Below are 19,789 nucleotides of genomic sequence, written 5' to 3' on the forward strand. Positions count from 1 at the left end.
TGCCAAATATTGGCTCATTTGAAATTTCATGACAGCAACACATCTCAAAAAAGTTGGGACAGGGGCAATAAGAGGCTGGAAAAGTTAAAGGTACAAAAAAGGAACAGCTGGAGGACCAAATTGCAACTCATTAGGTCAATTGGCAATAGGTCATTAACATGACTGGGTATAAAAAGAGCATCTTGGAGTGGCAGCGGCTCTCAGAAGTAAAGATGGGAAGAGGATCACCAATCCCCCTAATTCTGCGCCGACAAATAGTGGAGCAATATCAGAAAGGAGCTCGACAGTGTAAAATTGCAAAGAGTTTGAACATATCATCATCTACAGTGCATAATATCATCAAAAGATTCAGAGAATCTGGAAGAATCTCTGTGCGTAAGGGGGTCAAGGCCGGAAAACCATAGTGGGTGCCCGTGATCTTTGGGCCCTTAGACGGCACTGCATCACATACAGGCACGCTTCTGTATTGGAAATCACAAAATGGGCTCAGGAATATTTCCAGAAAACATTATCTGTGAACACAATTCACCGTGCCATCCGCCGTTGCCAGCTAAAACTCTATAGTTCAAAGAAGAAGCCGTATCTAAACACGATCCAGAAGCGCAGACGTCTTCTCTGGGCCAAGGCTCATTTAAAATGGACTGTGGCAAAGTGGAAAACTGTTCTGTGGTCAGACGAATCAAAATTTGAAGTTCTTTATGGGAATCAGGGACGCCGTGTCATTCGGACTAAAGAGGAGAAGGACGACCCAAGTTGTTATCAGCGCTCAGTTCACAAGCCTGCATCTCTGATGGTATGGGGTTGCATTAGTGCGTGTGGCATGGGCAGCTTACACATCTGGAAAGACACCATCAATGCTGAAAGGTATATCCAGGTTCTAGAGCAACATATGCTCCCATCCAGACGACGTCTCTTTCAGGGAAGACCTTGCATTTTCCAACATGACAATGCCAAACCACATACTGCATCAATTACAGCATCATGGCTGCGTAGAAGAAGGGTCCGGGTACTGAACTGACCAGCCTGCAGTCCAGATCTTTCACCCATAGAAAACATTTGGCGCATCATAAAACGGAAGATACGACAAAAAAGACCTAAGACAGTTGAGCAACTAGAATCCTACATTAGACAAGAATGGGTTAACATTCCTATCCCTAAACTTGAGCAACTTGTCTCCTCAGTCCCCAGACGTTTACAGACTGTTGTAAAGAGAAAAGGGGATGTCTCACAGTGGCAAACATGGCCTTGTCCCAACTTTTTTGAGATGTGTTGTTGTCATGAAATTTAAAATCACCTAATTTTTCTCTTTAAAGTATACATTTTCTCAGTTTAAACATTTGATATGTCATCTATGTTCTATTCTGAATAAAATATGGAATTTTGAAACTTCCACATCATTGCATTCCGTTTTTATTTACAATTTGTACTTTGTCCCAACTTTTTTGGAATCAGGGTTGTATAAAATGTCACTTAAAGGCAAATCCTTTCAAGATATTAAGAATAAACAGTATGTCAAAGTCTGACTTGAAGACCTCTGTGTGTGTGTGTGTGTGTGTGTGTGTGTGTGTGTGTGTGTGTGTGTGTGTGTGTGTGTTCTGAGAAAAATCACAAAAATTGAAAAATGTGTTGTTTTGAGGAAAACAGCCGATGAGAAATATCATTACGCAACACAATTCCAGGAAACTGTAAATCTTTCAGCACAAATGATGACATTACATAATCTACACTTGGACAACAGTGAATAAGTTTTATAATAAACAAAATAAAATAAAATGAAAAACATGTTTTCACCTAAGTTCTAGAAAAAAAGATGTAGTTACAGTGATAAAATTGTAAAAATGATGTATTCATGCGCATAATTTGTGATGTATTTTTATGTCTTGAGGAGGTAAAAACAATCATTTTTGCCGTAGTTATGTTGTGATGTGTGTGTGTGTGTGTGTGTGTGTGTTAATGCAGGTTTTCTCGACTGGGTGCCGAGGAAGATGCAGCGTGTTGGCTGCATGGAGCTGCTGAACACAGTGCAGAGACGAGTCCAACCCAAATTACACGTCTTTGGACACATACATGAAGGTAACTTCACCTGCATCGACTCCACATCACAATCACGTGAAAAATTCAGCTCCTTTGCTCGCATGAGCTCACGTATGCGGAGGAGGGCGGATAGCGCTTTCCTCCGAGTCTGTTCCGCTGCCTTGTGATGCAGCAGGAGCAGCAGTTTGAAAAGATGAAGAAGCACTTGGTCGGCTTCATGCGTCTGAGAGGAAGCGCGTGTAAACCTTCCCCCTCCCTGCATGGTGGATGTCGTGGGATGGGCTGGAGCTGGCTGATGGGTGTGAGTTCCTGAGAACACATCGGGAGAAAAGAGTTTGGTTACTGTTAAATATCAAATCAAACATTCACAGTGTGTCAGGATAATAATGGGTCAAAACAGACACTGTAAAACTCTCTCTCTCTCTCCCTCTCCCTTTCTATTGCTCTCCATCTCTCTCCATCGCCCTCTCTCTCTCCCTCTCTCTCCCTCTCTCATTCTCCCTCCCTCTCCCTCTCTCTCTCTCTTTCTATTGCTCTCTCTCTTTCTATTGCTCTCCCTCTCTCCCTCTCTTTCTATTACTCTCCCTCTCTCTCTCCCTCTCTTTCTATTGCTCTCCCTCTCTCTCTCCCTCTCTTTCTATTGCTCTCCCTCCCCCTCTCTCCCTCCCTCCCTCTCTCTCTCCCCCTCTCTATCGCTCTCCCTCTCTTTCTCTCCCTTGCCCTCTCTCTCTCCCCCTCCCTCTCTCTTTCTATCACTCTCCTTCTCTCCCTCTCTCTCTTTCTATCACTCTCCTTCTCCCTCTCTCTCTCTTTCTATTGCTCTCCATCTCTCTCCCTCGCCCTCTCTCCCTCCCTCTCCCTCTCTCCCCTTTCCCTCTCGCTCTCTCTTTCTATTGCTCTCCCTCTCTTTCTCCCTCTCTTTCTATTGCTCTCCCTCTCTCTCTCCCTCTCTTTCTATTGCTCTCCCTCCCTCTCTCTCCCTCCCTCCCTCCCTCTCTCTCTCCCCCTCTCTCTCTATCACTCTCCCTCTCTTTCTCTCCCTCGCCCTCTCTCTCTCCCCCTCCCTCTCTCTTTCTATCACTCTCCTTCTCTCCCTCTCTCTCTTTCTATCTCTCTCCTTCTCCCTCTCTCTCTCTTTCTATCTCGCCCTCTCTCTCCCCTCCCTCTCTCTTTCTATCACTCTCCTTCTCTCCCTCTCTCTCTCTTTCTATCTTTCTCCCTCTCTTTCTATCTCTTCCTCTCTCTCTCCCCTCCCTCTCTCTCTTTCTATCCCTCTCCCTCTTTCTATCTCTCCCTCTCTCTCTCCCTCTCTCTCTTTCTATCTCTCCCTCTCTCTCCCCCTCCCTCTCTCTTTCTATCACTCTCCTTCTCTCCCTCTCTCTCTTTCTATTCCTCTCCCTCTCTCCCTCTCTCTTTCCCTCTCTCTTTCTCTCTCTCCCTCTCTCTCTGTATTCGGCGTATCACTGCAGTGATGTCGCCACTCTGACGGCTTTTTCTTCCAGCCATCAGAGTTTCTCGGGGAGAGTTACAGTCGTGGTTTCCTGTTACCTTCTACTGGATTATTATAGAGGTTTTCTTCTCTCACCATTAGGGGCAATTTAGACTCGCTAGTTAGCCAAACCGCATGTCTTTGGACTGTGGAGGAAACCGGAGCACCGGAGGAAACCCACACAGACACAGGGAGAACATGCAAACTCCACACAGAGGCCCCCGTCAACCATGAGGTTCGAACTGTCCACTGTCAACCTATAGCAGGACTTTCAGCTACAATTTCGGAAGACTGCGCGACATAAAATTCCCTCTTACCTCGATGGTGCCAGCATTTACAGCTAACTGTAGCATTTAAAATTTTTGACCCATTGCTATGGCAATATATATATATATATATATATATATATATATATATATATATATATATATATATATATATATATGATATTACACGGAGATATGAAGTTTATCTTTGAGTGCTGAACATAATCACGAGGAAGTGAAGCGAACAAGTGATATATTTTTCCACATGAGATAAACTTCATATCTTCACACCACAGTGTAATGTTCTTTATATTATATGGACACATCCACAAAAAAATGCAAGTAAATCAAAAGAATTTTAATTTTGAGCTGGTTCGCCAAAATTCACCAAAACACTGGGAGTGATGTCATCGGAGTGAAATATCAGGAATTATTATACATACAGGACACTTTTTCGATGGAATAAAAACGTGTGTTCTATGCCCTTCTAGCAGGTTTCATTCATTTGCTTTGATAGCATGCAATATCGTTAGCATATCGCTTATCCTAGCTGAATGGAATATATCTGATATACCACGAAAAAAAGCCAGCTAATATTAATTAAATCTGTCACTCAGATCTGTGATGTATTTTGTATGAAAAATGCGAGTTTTTTCAACACGAGAAGATAAATTTCATATCTTCAAGCCAACGTATGAGTTTCTTTTTATTATATCGACACATTCACAAACAAAAAGTCCCCAAATTTATCAAAACAACTCACTCACCGATTTCCTCACGAGTCACATGTCACGGTTTTGGTTCTGCATGTCCCGGGTGGAGCTCGGATGAAAAATACGAGGAGTGTGGCAAAAAAGAGTATAAAGTTTTAAAATTTTACCAAAAAATCTGAACATATGATCACAGATGAGGCAGCGGTATTATTTTTTTTTTGCCTCAGATATTTTTCTGCGCCAAACAACTGCAGCAAAATGGTGAGGAAAAAGTGCGTTCACTTTCATCATGGTAGACGATTTTGAGCCTTCCGGGGGTCAAGCAGCACACATTCCGAGCCCTTCCATCAGAACATGTGAGAGGCCGGACGCTACCTTGACAACCAGAAGGGTGTGGATTCATTCCCCAGAAAGTTTCGTCATGTTGAAAACTGCTGTGGGTCAAGTGCCAGATGAATTTATCCACTACAAATGTGGAGGCGGGCGGCACGGTGGTGTAGTGGTTAGCGCTGTTGCCTCACAGCAAGAAGGTCCGGGTTCGAGCCCCGTGGCTGGCGAGGGCCTTTCTGTGTGGAGTTTGCATGTTGTCCGCGTGGGTTTCCTCCGGGTGCTCCGGTTTCCCCCACAGTCCAAAGACATGCAGGTTAGGTTAACTGGTGACTCTAAATTGACCGTAGGTGTGAATGTGAGTGCGAATGGTTGTCTGTGTCTATGTGTCAGCCCTGTGATTACCTGGCGACTTGTCCAGGGTGTACCCCGCCTTTCGCCCGTAGTCAGCTGGGATAGGCTCCAGCTCGCCTGCGACCCTGTAGAACAGGATAAAGCGGCTAGAGATAATGAGATGAGATGAGACAAATGTAGAGGCATCCACGAGCATCTTTTAGGCGTATGTGAGCATCCTTGAGGCATACGAGAACTTTCTGGGGGTTACTGAGGCATTCTGTTGCAACCATCGAGCTCAAAATGTTCACGGAACAACATTCTGCAGAAAGTGAAAAGAAAACCTATGAACAAGTAGAGTAGGGGTGTACAAACCTTTGACTGGTACGGTATATATTACAAATCACTGATACTTTATAAATCACTGAAGGATTTATTTTGCACTTTAAAACTCTACCTCTTCCCTTTGTTCGTTACACATATCTTGTATTCACTGTCAAAAAAAAGAAAGAAAGTGAAAAGTTTGCCTAGGGGGCGTGGCTTATTTCGTCTTGCCGTCAGCTACGCAGTCATGAAAACTGTACACGCTGCCATCATTGCTATAAGGCCATATGTCGCTATACGTTGCTGCCGTCATTGGTTTAACCAGCATCTTCCATCGCAGGTTCATTTGCATATTTCCTCCGCCCAAATTTATGTGACAGATCACCTCCAAATTCTGCCGGAATGGTCATGGTAGGCCTCGCCACAGTTCTCACGGATCAACCGTGAGCTTAGCGTGACTCGAGGAGAACTTACAGATCTGATCCTGAGTCTGATCACTGGATCAGATTTGACATTTTTTCCAATTCAGTCCACTGGTACACTGTATAGTAGGTTAAAGGGGAACTGAAGTCATTTTTTAAACTCGCTTTATTTCTTAATTAACGTGTTATTCAATTACGTTTTCGGTTTTATTAACCTTATATCGTGACTCGTATTGGCATATTATATTACACTTACCGGCCTGTTCGGTTTTGAGCCATGTTGAATGTAGTTCGTTTGGTCCACGGCAGGCGTCGCTTATCCACGCGATCTTCACGAGACTTGTACGAGACTTCAAACGTGAAGCGTCAGCGCCGCCATTTTGAAAACTGTTTACACAGCGGCCAGACTGCCATATCATTCCAATTTAGATTAATTTTGAGATTTGCCAGCTTCATCAGTGATGGAGATTATTCCATACGACTTCGAACCAACGTGAAGTAGAGAAGACCTGGAAAGATGACAGGATAAGGATGAGTCCGCCGCGCTGATATTTACATCATTACTGTCGCACGATTAAAACGTGCCAGATCAGGCGGCTGGTGGGTTTTCAAAATAATAAATACATACATGTATTTTTGTGGTAAATACATATTATACTGAGCGCATTTCCCACATAATTTTCACTAAAGTTACGGACAGCACTACAAAATGGCTTCGCTACTATTATAGTGCCTTATATAGTGAGTAGGGAGCGATTTCGGACACAGGGAGAACTTCCGGCTTGATTACATCAGCATTCGAAAGAGGGCGCGCGCGTCTTTTGACAGCGTTGGCAGATGTTGGTCACTTTTGCCGCTTTTCCACTACCAACGCGGCTGAGTTGGGCTGAGCCGTGCCGTGCTGAGTTGGGCTGAGTCGAGCTGAGTGGGGCTGTTGGAGTTGCATTTCGACTACAACCGCGCTGAACCGTGCTGGCTGGAAGTGGGTGGACACATTGGGTGGAGTTAGCGAAAGTGGGTGGACGTCACGTGATGTCGTTAGGCGGCGCAAACAGTGACATCAGTGATCTTTTAAGCGGTAGTCTCATGACCCGGATAGTAAACAATAAACATGGAGTCGTTAGTGTTGCTGGTCTTGGTGCTGTGGCTTGTTGTCACCGACAACGCCAACAGGTACTGGCAAGAGCGCATAGATGAGGCGAGGTGCATAAGGCTTCATAATTCTCGTAATTCGTAATTCTTCTCCTTCCAGGTTTACGGTGTTTACAGATCCCAGCGTGCTCGCGGGGCGTGTGTGGGCATGTGAGGACACTCCTCCTCACCAATCAGTGCACAGGGGAGTGTCTCCTCACGCCCCCAGCCCCACTCGGCTCGGTTTGGCTCGCTTCAGCCCTACTCCAAAGCCGTGCGAGTTTTGGGTGCTGAGTAGGGCTGAAGCGAGCTGAGTCGTGCTGGTTTTTGGTAGTCGAAACGCGAGCCGTGTCGGGCTGAAGTGAGCTGAAAAAGGGTAGTGGAAAAGGGCCATTTGATTTCCGCTGTACGTTTTACTTCCGTCCTACGATGTCTCGCACAGGTCTCAACGAATCTCGTTTACGGCCGTTGCTTTGACATATGGACTGATGTATTACAGAGCATATTTCAAACACTCATAACTTGCTATAGCGGCGACAAAATAGCGATCAAAAATGCATTCCGATATTTAATAAAATGAGAAATCGAATTTTGATCGTAAAAAATTTGCCTTCAGTTCCCCTTTAAGGTGTGAATATGTGCGTTAACTTACAATAAAAACAAACTATGCATTTGAAAATAATACGACTGATAATACAGCACCCTGAACCCTGCGAAAAGCCTGAACATGGGATTGTGTTGGATGTGTACCAGCAAAAAAAAGAAAAAAAAAACATTAGCGATAGCGTTAGCACAGAACGCTGGACTAGTATTAGATTAGATTTGAAAACTTACCCCGTCTGATGGATTTTCTGCAGTGAACACGTGTCGTGTTGCAGAGATTCGCTCAGTTAGTGATATCGACTGACATTGTATTAAAGATTAAAAATTGAGTTCGTAAAAAGGTGAGATAAAAGACAACCAGAGCTCTCCATCTGAAACTCATTCACAATTCAGCTTTCCAACACTATAAATATTACTGCAGCACCGAGAACAGCAGAGACACTTGCTCACAGTGCAGTCATACACATAAATAATTTATACCCTCCCTTTAGGCATAATTAAGGTCCTTTTACGACTCTTTGTAGCATGATTATAAATGAAAGTGAATTCATTTGCCTAACACACCCTCAGATCACAACTTCATAATATAATCATAAAAAAAAAGCCAAACCTTCTCGCTAAAGTAAAACTCAAACTGACAAACATGACCTTTTAACGGCAGTTTTATTGAAGGACGTTTTGAAGATCAGCGCTAATTCAATTCTGTGCAAATATGGAACTCTGGTGAAAGAAACCGGAGCCTAATGGAGTGTGTTTGTGCCCACAGCAGATCGAGTTGACTGCTCGAGAAACACTGCCGCAGATCCAGTCGGAAAATTAATAACTGGCTGTAGATCGAGGACTCATTTTTTAAACATGAAACACTGCAGCTTTTTATCCAATCACGTGCGTTTATGTCAATTATTTAGCTGAAGGTAGCCTATCAAGAAAAGCAAGTTTTCACATGCTGTATTTTCATAGTTTTTTTATTTTTTATTTATTTCCCCTCTCTGGTGTGATTAGGGACGTGATCACACAGCTTGTTAAAAATAAAAGGCGACAATGAAAGCATAATAGTTTGCGATCATCTCATCTCATTATCTCTAGCCGCTTTATCCTGTTCTACAGGCGAGCTGGAGCCTATCCCAGCTGACTACGGGCGAAAGGCGGGGTACACCCTGGACAAGTCGCCAGGTCATCACAGGGCTGACACATAGACACAGACAACCATTCACACTCACATTCACACCTACGGTCAATTTAGAGTCACCAGTTAACCTAACCTGCATGTCTTTGGACTGTGGGGGAAACCGGAGCACCCGGAGGAAACCCACGCGGACACGGGGAGAACATGCAAACTCCGCACAGAAAGGCCCTCGCCGGCCACAGGGCTCGAACCCGGGTCTTCTTGCTGTGAGGCGACAGCGCTAACCACCAAGGACGCGTTATCCTAATGGGCTTCATGGGCAGCTGCCCAGGGCCTCGGCCACTAGGGGGCCTCGGCGGTAGCGAGATCGGAAAATATGAAACGATATTTTCAGAAGTTTTGATCATATTGATAACGTTTTTGATGCATTTCGCCACCCGTAAGGAAGCCCACCTTGTCCCGTCGCATAAATCACCCGTCATTGTCAATATGATCACTGTCCACCATGTCTTCACACGCTACGCCAGCTTGAGTTCAATCATTTAATTAATGACTTCGCTTTCCAGAAAAGTGCCCTTGTAAGTTGACCCATGGCTGTCAAACTGAATGCGCAAAGCTGTGTGCCACTGCTGTTTGGGACATTACGTGTGTGAAAGGATGAAATGTTTCACACAGCCTAACATTTTGAGATTTATTTCTGAGAAGCAAGATATTTTTCTTTCTTTGTTATCGCTCTTTGTTTTCACAAGTTAAAAGTCGCCTGGATTCCAAAATGAAAACGAACGGTTATATACCAAATGAATGTTCTTGTTCTGAATACTAAAGAAACTGTTGTAGGCCGAGGTTATGTTCTTGACGTGTTGTTCATTGACTCACTCATTCAAAGGCTTCTTGAGGCTAAACTTTAGTTAAGCAGACTTGTTTAGGCCCCGGTCACACCGCCCGAACTTTGCTGGAGCGTTCCTGGAGCGGTGAAAAAAATTCATCACCGTTCGTAACCGTTCACCACCGTTTAACAAAAGTTGGCCCCCGTTAAAGCAACGCCGTATACGCTCGGCCACCGCTGATGTTTCTTGAGGGGCCCTCCTACCGCTCCGAAAGTTTTGAGCTGCACAAAATATTGCGAGCGGTGAGGAGGGGGCAATTTTCCACCCCGGCAAAGTTCACCCCCACTCCACCAACGCCCAGTCAAAGTTTGGCACCGCTAGACGCAAGTTCGTGGACGCTTGGGTCCGCTAGGCCAACGCAGAAATCTTGAATGCTGGACCACCGCTGCTTCGCCAGCGTTGCCCGGGCGGCGATTAAACGTTGCACAAACTTCGGTGGAGCGGTTGTAAGCGTTTTACGAGTGGACACGGGGTTGCTGGAACGGTGTCAGGCGTTGAAGCAGCTATCCATGGCGGCGATGAACTTTGGTTTGGCGTTGGTCTAGAGGTGTCGGAGCGGGACCAGAATTTGGCTATAAATACGGGGAGAAATGGACCAGGAGCTCATTTGGAATCGAGCTGCCGTTGAGTTCAGATCTCATCTATATCGAATTTGCTCAAAGTTACAGTAAAACTGTATCACCATGGATGCTGAGAGACTTGCTATGATTGGTGCTAAACCAACTTTATACCCCCGCCGAGCCAAAGCCCGCATGCGCAGAACGCCGCTATACCAACGCTCGCGTCACCGCTAAACCAACGCTCGCTACCGCTAAACCAATGCTAAAGCAACACTGGCTTCAGCGGTGCACCGCTAAGCCAACGCCCGTGTTTTCGATTTTTTTCCCATTTTGTGCGCGGTGACGAGCGTTGTCGAAATTCGGCCCCCCCTCCCTACCGTTCAAGGAACGCTCCAGCAAAGTTCGGGCGGTGTGACCAGGGCCTAACTGTGATGTCTGATGGATTTTTTCACCATGCAGTTGCCTATTTCACCATTGCTTTTTCTCGATTAAATAGGTGTTGATGGATATAAAGTTTTATCGTTCAATAGTATTTCTAATTGTGCCACTGTCATTATTTAAGTTAGACAGGCACGTCTGAGGGGGTGAATTTGCTGAGCGCAGTTGACAACAGGCGGGGGGGGGGGCCCCGGGGGGGGGGGGTCTGCCCAGGGCCTCGGCAAGGGTTAACGTGGCCCTGCTAACCACTACACCACCGTGCCGCCCCCATCCACAGCATTTCTAACAAAAAAAAGTAGCAAAAAAGGCCATTAAAATTTTAGAATTTTACCAAATAATCTGAACATACAGTATACGATCATAGACGAGGCAGCATTATTATTTTTTCCCCCTCAGATATCTTTCTGCGCCAAACAACTGCAACAAAACGGTGAGGTAAAAGTTTGCAGTGAGATTTCTTAACGCTAAGCAGCTACTCCATTTTTATTTTTTATTTTTTATGAAACACAGAGACGACAGTCCCTCCTACTTGTTTTTATTCGCTCACAAGATTTGCGAATTCACAGGTTAAAATTTACAGCAGTTAAACTGGCACAAAACTTAAACACTCGTAAGTGCCATCAGATGCAAATTTCCTTCTTTCACGTCCTGCGTCCTTTCCCTTTCAGTGAATCGGCTTTTCCGGTTGGTGAATTTTATTTGTGTTTGATGAAAAAATATATACACTACCGTTCAAAAGTTTGGGGTCACTTTGAAATGTCCTTATTTTTGAAAGAAAAGCACTGTTCTTTTCAATGAAGATCACTTTAAACTAATCAGAAATCCACTCTATACATTGCTAATGTGGTAAATGACTATTCTAGCTGCAGATGTCTGGTTTTTGGTGCAATATCTCCATAGGTGTATAGAGGCCCATTTCCAGCAACTCTCACTCCAGTGTTCTAATGGTACAATGTGTTTGCTCATTGCCTCAGAAGGCTAATGGATGATTAGAAAACCCTTGTACAATCATGTTAGCACAGCTGAAAACAGTTGAGCTCTTTAGAGAAGCTATAAAACTGACCTTCCTTTGAGCAGATTGAGTTTCTGGAGCATCACATTTGTGGGGTCGATTAAATGCTCAAAATGGCCAGAAAAATGTCTCGACTATATTTTCTATTCATTTTACAACTTATGGTGGTAAATAAAAGTGTGACTTTTCATGGAAAACACAAAATTGTCTGGGTGACCCCAAACTTTTGAACGGTAGTGTATATTACTTGGACGCAAGTGTTTTACTGGGAAATTCCGGCTGTGTGAGACGTGACCCATGAACATGCATTACACGTGACCCATGAATATCCGTAATCATCCATAAACTCACAGTAGGGTTCTGAGTTACGTCAGAAGCAGTACAGCGGTCCGTCATGTGTGCTGTGGGTGGGGGAGGGGCTACGGAACGTTTGTCACTGATTACACCTTTAATGTATTTGTGTACGTGTGTGTGTTTGTTCATTAGGTTACGGAATGATGACGGATGGAACCACGACATTTATTAACGCCTCCGCCTGCACAGTCAACTTCCAGCCCATGAACCCACCCATCGTGTTTGATCTGCCCAATCCCAGGAGCTCATGATTGAACTCGGTCCCGCCCAATGCCTCCCAAAATCAGGGTTCATTTTTAAGTGTGCTTTTGTTTTATTGGGGTGCTGTTTTGTGTATATATTACAGAGCGAGGGGGGGGGATGGATGGATGGATGGATGGATGGAGAGAGAGAAGGAGAGAGAGAGATGCTACTCTGTTTTTATGCCATATCCTATTCTCAATTCCTGCCTCATTTCCCGAGTGATTCTCACGCTTTCATTGCACTTGAAATGTTGTGACAATCCCTCTTATCCGTTCATGGTGGACACACACTGGGACAACCGTCATATGGACTGCGTGAGACACAGAACTCTAGAAGCCCGTAAGAACATCTGACCTTTTAATTACTTCACATCGGGGAAAGTTTCAAGGCCCGTGTGCTGACCGGATCTAATCTGATCTAATCCGATGTGATGTGATCTGATGTGATGGACGTGTCCATTTCCAGCCTTGTTGTTCCCGCTCGAGTTCTTCAGTGCTCTACAGAGAGAACCTCTGGTCAGGGTTCGGACTTCAATCCAGACACTGAAAATATCATGTACAGTTGCTGACGGTTGCTGTTGTATAAAAAAATTCTCCATTTTTATGCTTCCGTAGTTTGTTTTCTGGTAAAACGTGTGATGTGAGTGAGTTTGCAGCATACTGTAATTAACGGAATCATTTTAAAGCATCACAGTTCTTCAGTGCTTATTAGATGTCATGAAAATTTCTTTTTTCCTTTTTTAAATGCTTCTCAACTGAAAATACAAATACAAAGTGCACTTTTTAAGCCTGTCGCTCTACATGTTCGCACCAAATTTTTTTTTTTTCTGAGTTCCTCTCAGTGATTGTTTACTTTCATGTGCTTGACAGGTCTGACTACGGTTATTGTGATATTTACAATGAAATAAAGTGCTCTTTTGTTTCATCCTTTTTTTTTAACGTGGGTGAATAAGCGTATGAATCAGATGAGCATGTGTGAGAGAGCGTCAAGTCAAAAAAAAAGAAAAAAAAAAAGCTCTTCTAATGGCCAGAAAGGAAACTGTAGGACTGGAGGACTGTTTGGGTAAAGAAAATGAAGACAGAGAACAGCATTTGGATGGTTATGTAAAGGTTTGGAGTTGAATTGGTGTGCCATATTGGTTGTTTTTTTACCACCGTGCTGTTGCATTCTTGAATCTGATTGGTCGTTTCTATAGTAACAACGTACACAGGGACTTGTACGAAAGGGTTTACGGTCATTTAGCACAAAAGTCTTTTCACACAACTGTCAAGTTGTTTTGCACAAGTTCTAAGAATATTTAATCTTTATTATGAACGCCTGTTGATCATGTTTAAAGATGTCTGATGGATTTTGGATTCTTGTCAGGTTTTTTTTTTTTTTCGCTGACAAGTCTAACCTCTCAGCACAACTTCACTTCGTGGCTTTATTAGTCAAATACATACAAAAACAGTTATATGTGATATCAAATGGGCTTTTAATAATTTTGAGTACATTTTTAGGATTAGATTTTACTCTTAGTCAGCAAAACACACGTTGTCAGTTGTGGCAAGAGGCATAATCCTCCGGTGAATTATTTTGGGAAAGATGTCAGTTATTGACGGTCAGTAGAGTTTGTGATATGTTCAGAAGGGGCAGGGACGTGATCTATGAAGGTGTCTACAATTCAAAGTTTCTTATGCCTTAACGACAAATATATAAACACACCAGAGAATCGGGTTTTCAGTCCATGTGTCAGGAATAACTTGTCAACAACTGATCTGTAACGTGCAGAGCAACAAAAAAGAAAGTTTAATATTTGAGGGTAATTCTGGCTTCTAATCCCCAAACAATTATAACAAGTGTTGCCAAGCAAAACAAACCTCACCCGGTAGCACTTATGATGAATATGAAGGAAGATATCGCAAAAAAAAAGATTTTGACCTTTTTGGTGACCTTGACCTTGATTTTGACCTTGTGTGTGAACATACTTGGCCAGTAAACATGGTTCTGATTCTGAGTTTCTGCTGCTCTCAGCCAATCAGAACACAATGTACTGCTCTCAGCCGATCAGAAAACACTGTACTGCTTTCAGCCAATCATAACACACCGTACTGCTTTCAGCCAATTAGAACACAATGTACTGCTCTCAGCCAATCAGAACACAATGTACTGCTCTCAGCCAATCAGAACACACCATACTGCTCTCAGCCGATCAGAAAACACCGTACTGCTTTCAGCCAATCAGAACACACCGTACTGCTCTCAGCCAATCAGAACACAATGTACTGCTTTCAGCCAATCAGAACACAATGTACTGCTTTCAGCCAATCAGAACACGCCATACTGCTCTCAGCCAATCAGAAAACACCGTACTGCTCTCAGCCAATCAGAACACACCGTACTGCTTTCAGCCAATCAGAACACAATGTACTGCTCTCAGCCAATCAGAACACACCGTACTGCTCTCAGCCAATCAGAACACACCGTACTTTCAGCCAATCAGAACACAATGCACTACTCTCAGCCAATCAGAACACACGGTACTGCTCTCAGCCAATCAGAACACACCGTACTGCATTCACACCGTACTGCGTGATTGTTACACTCTTACATTCTTACAGCACGATGACATTGTGACTAGCGCCTCTATATGAAGCAGTAGCCACAAGAACCTTGACCTTGACCGGATGACCCCCAAAATGTTGGAGGTTCTATTTGAGACCAATATCTATCCATCCTAAAAGTTTCATGAAGCTCGGTCCAGCCGTTTTCCTGTAACATCATTAACAAAAAAACAAACAAACAAAGAAACCCCACCAAAAACAATACTTCACCCCCTGGTGGACTCCGTCCCGGGTGAGGTAATAAACACCTTCCTATATCAAGAAGAGTATTTTATTTCCATTATTGTGACCATTCCATGTTGAAATAAGAGTTGTGATTGAAATGAGAGTTGTGCGAAAAGATGTTTGTGCTAAATGACCCAATACCGTACAATAGACACTCTGTATAACCATAACCAGATGTATATTTAACAGTTATTCCACGAAATCGAGTCGTACATGACCTGATAGACAACGAGGCGCATAGCACTGAGGTTTTTTTTTTTTTTGCAAATTCGATAAATAAAAACTTTATACAAAACGTCTGACAAAGTCATTTCCGCTTAGAATGTAAACAAACCAGCGAAATGACAGGAGCAATTTGTGAAAAATGCAATAATAATGGTAATTATAATAATTGAAAATTTTTTAAAAATACATTCTTACCATCAAGCACTTTCATTCCATATTTTGTTGCTTTTTTTGTATTTTTTGTGGTTTTGTTTCTGAGTAGAATTTTTATTTCATTCTCAGCTGGTTCAGCAACACACTCTGCCATTTTGTTTTTCTCTACTCACGGTATATGAGCTGATATCCTAGTAGTAGAGTAGCCAATCAGAGCGTGATTGCTCATATCCAGTGAATGTGGAGAGAATAATTCTTGATATGATGATTGAGTCCCTAATGTCGATTTGTGTTTATTTTGTCTTATTAACATCGAGAGAGGAAAAAAACCCGAAAGGCTGGTGAGGGAACAACTATTTATAACTGCTGTAGGCTAACATCAGTGCTAAGAAGAAAAAGCTTATTTTGCGGATGTTCCATGACATTAAATGTGACTAAAAAGAGATTCAAAAGTACAACATGTCATTATTAATTCGTAGAAATTAGTGTAATTGTTGACGAAATGCTGTGGTGCATATAACAGAAAAAAAAAAACACTTCCAGATGCTTCGTGTCGAGCCACATCACACCACACTATCGTTTCCGATAACAGCGCACCATGCTATTGTATCTTCTATTCCTTTTATACTTTTTTTTTTTTTAATATGGACATTTTATTTCTGGAAAGTCTTCTTTTTTTTTTTTTAATTCGTCCTGCTCATGCAGCCTGTTTGGGGATTTTTTTTTTTTAATTATTATTATGATGATGATGATGATTTTTTTTTTTCATTTTTGACTGTTCAGACAATCTGTTGTGGTGTGTGTTCTCTGTGCTGAAGATCTTGTTGTTGTATTTCGTTTAAAAATTGAAAATCTTGATAAGGAGAAAATATTGTAAAAATAAAATCTTCCTTTTTGTTCTCTGGAAATTCATTTACGCTCCAAGTAAAATCTTATCTCTGCCACCGGCTCACATGTCTCCTTTTAGGTGTTTCTCTTCTTCCAACCCGGTGTGAGATTGAAACATTTCTCTGCTTTTTTTTTTTTCCAATCAAAAGGATCTGAATTTCATATCAATTATTTGAGAAAACCTAATTTACACAGGCACAAACCATATTGTCTCCTTCATTCGGTCACCTCACTCTTCCACACTTGTGCACATCCTAATGAAATCCTTCGTTCAAATAATTACATCAGTAATCCTGCGGGATGGAGTGTAATTTATTCGTAGCTGGCTTTTACTATGCTATTAAAGACCTCTCTCTCTCTCTCTCTCTCTCTCTCTCTCTCTCTCTCCTGTCCTTTATGCTCCTTTCCCTTCCTCCTATCCCTCTTCCATCTCTTGCTTATTGTTTTCCTTTTCCTGGTTCCTTTTTTTTTTTACCATTTTTAATGCAATCCATTTTATACACTTTCCATCTCTGTAAAAGGCACCTGTTTCTTTCTTTATAGCCATTTTTTCCTGCTGAGATGTCGTACGCTGTCAGCTTCCACCTCACACACACACACACACACACACACACACACACACACACACACACACACACACACACACACACTCAAGCACGCACAAATAAACATCATGCATCATCGCGTCAAGCATTTCATAGCTTTAGATGGGAACAAAGGGCCGGTTTATGCTGCGTGTGAGTGATGTTAAATGTCCCAGAATACGCCGCCAGATTCATTTCGATGCTATAGGATGCCAGAATGGTTGAGTAATGCTGTGGAACAAACGCATAGACAACCAACCACTGATAGAAAGAAAACTCGTAAGCATTAAGACATACATAAAATAACCGCTGTACTTCTGTTGTTGTTGTTTTGTATGTCTGAAAATGCCATTGTTGCGGCTGAGGCATTTGTTATCGCAGGACACTTTGGAAAGATAAAGAAGGTTGAACATTACGTTCTGTCATTGTTTTTTTTTTTCACCAATGAAAATACATCGCAGGAAAGGTGATTTTCAGCAGGAGCCTCAGAATCCAGATACACCATCACCCTGAGCAGGAATGAAAAAAATCGGTCCCCTATGGATCCATGTGACCACTGCTGATAAATAAAATAATTTTCTGATCCCATGTCCATACAGTAAATATTGCAGATATACGTTATCAATTCTACTCACCTCATCTCTTGCAAGCATCACCAAGCTGTGGGCAGCATCAGGGCTTGGAGTATTTTGGTTATAGTGCTGTGAACTATATTTTCAAAATAGTAAGAAAGCAAGCACTTGGTCATGAATTGTCTGTCTTCGAAGCATTATTTAGTGCTAATGAGCACATTTTGTTTCACAAGTGTAGTGTAAAGACTCTAAAATAAGAAATAAAATTAAATATATATATATATTACACTCCTAAAAAGCTTGCTCTCATGGGCCCACAAAATAAAGATATATGTTGGCATTGCAATATTGGTAAAGGAACTTACTTCCACATGATATGGGAATGCCCTCAACTGCAAATATTCTGGGGAAAAGTTATATTAAACCTGTCAAAAATTACTAATGAGAAGATTAACATAGACCCCATGCTATGCATTTTTAACTACATGGACAATATGCAATGGCCACCCTTTAAGAAGAAAGCAATATCTATAGGATTAATGAGTGCAAAGAAAGTAATAGCAGTAAACTGGAAGAACCCAGCCAACATCAATGAGAGAACATGGTTACAAGTTTTTGAGTCAATGTTGAGTCTAGAGCAAATTTCAAACTCCATATACACTGGCACCCCCAACGTTTGGCAAAAAATTAAACAGCATATTTATGGTAATTTTGTCTGTTCATAGTTAATGCATGAGATAATGGGATAATTTCATACTACAGTAGGGGTTGCATATGCGGATGTACATTTTGTGTGTTGTGTGTGTGTGTGTGGGGGGGGGGGTACATGTGTGTATGTAACAGGTCCTTGAAAGGTGGTATGTGTATGAATCTGTGCAGCTAAATTATGGAGAAATTGTGTGTTTTGTTTAAGTAACTATGCTGATGGATTATTTGGACATTTGTAAGTTCACCCATTCATATTATATGGTGATATATGTGTGGACTGTTGATGCATGTATAGGTATCGCTTAGATACCATCAGAAATGGGACTGAGAGCTACAATACTTATTCAACCCTTGAAGACCTAACCAGCATGGTTTGTAAAACCATTTTGTTTTACAAACCTTTTTTTTTTCTTTGACTGACCAAAGACTTAACTGAAGAAATCTGTATATATTGTGTGTTACCCCTGAGCAGAGAAAACTTAATTAAAAAAAAAAAAAATCAAAGCAAACAGCAGAAGTTTGATATCGGCTTCTCAATACATCCGCCAAAAAGCTCAAAAAAACTTACAAAACCTTTTATTTGACCTTTCAGAAGGACCAAACAAAAGCCGTGATAATCAAAAAGTACATTTTCTTCAAATAAACACCACTTACTCGATATCGAATCGGTAGCCTTGGCGAAACCACGAGGTGAATTTTGTTGATCTTTTTATCTGCCGATTATCTTCCAATACTATGAAGTTATAACAAGGTTTCTCTTATTTCATTTCTGGTTCTGATTGGTTCTGAAGTTTATCAAGAAGTAGAATGGGTAATTGAACTTGATCAAGTGCTGATTGGCTACTGCCTCGCTTCGCCTCTATGAGGCAGTAGCCACAAAAACAAGTCATTTCTAGTTTCTCAAATTGTTTGTTTGAAAGACTCTCAATGTTCAATGCTCTTTTTTGTTGTTTATACGCGTATAAGCATTTTTGCCTTGTATTATGAAGGGTGCCAATATTTCTGAAGCACAGTACATGAGTGCTGGTTAGGTCACACTCTCTGACAGAAAAGCCACACAAATATACATGTGAACGTGATGGTTGGGTTTTTTGGGTTTTTTTTTTTGACGTTATGCTTCATTCAACTTCACGTGTTTTTATTTACGATTGATTTTTATTCAAATCTGATTTTAACACATGAATCATTTATTTCCACGTGCGATTTTTACACCATTCGGTTATTTTCAGGAGATTTTTGTAGGATTTATGTGATTTTCAGACAGGATTTATTCATTTTCTCATGTGACATTTTTTTTACCCATGATTCGTATATTTTCTCATCCAAAATTTTACACACAATTGATTTGTGTGTAATTGATTCCCAGGTGATTCTTTATAATTCACTTATATTCACATGTGATTCTTTACTTGTGATTTATTTTTTAGGCTGCATGTGATTTTACGCATGATTCATTTATTTCCACGTGATTTTTTTTATTCACAGGATTCATTTTTTATGATTTATGCCATTTTTACACATGATTCATTTCTGTTCAGGAGTTTTTCCACATGATTCATGTAATTTTCA

General features: G+C 41.9%; 1 protein-coding gene across 1 annotated transcript in view; it reads left to right on the forward strand.

The window, feature by feature from the left end:
* The window catches only part of mpped1 (metallophosphoesterase domain containing 1), a 123,089-nt gene extending 110,819 nt beyond the window's left edge, over positions 1 to 12,270 (forward strand). The window contains exons 5-6 of the mRNA XM_060903710.1: positions 1,960 to 2,073; positions 12,152 to 12,270. Coding sequence (XP_060759693.1) covers positions 1,960 to 2,073; positions 12,152 to 12,270 — 233 coding nt within the window. The remainder of the gene's footprint in view (positions 1 to 1,959; positions 2,074 to 12,151) is intronic.
* The last annotated feature ends 7,519 nt before the right edge of the window (positions 12,271 to 19,789 follow it).

This window comes from Neoarius graeffei, chromosome 21 (genome assembly GCF_027579695.1).
Source record: "Neoarius graeffei isolate fNeoGra1 chromosome 21, fNeoGra1.pri, whole genome shotgun sequence".
In the NCBI taxonomy this organism is placed as follows: Eukaryota; Metazoa; Chordata; class Actinopteri; order Siluriformes; family Ariidae; genus Neoarius; species Neoarius graeffei.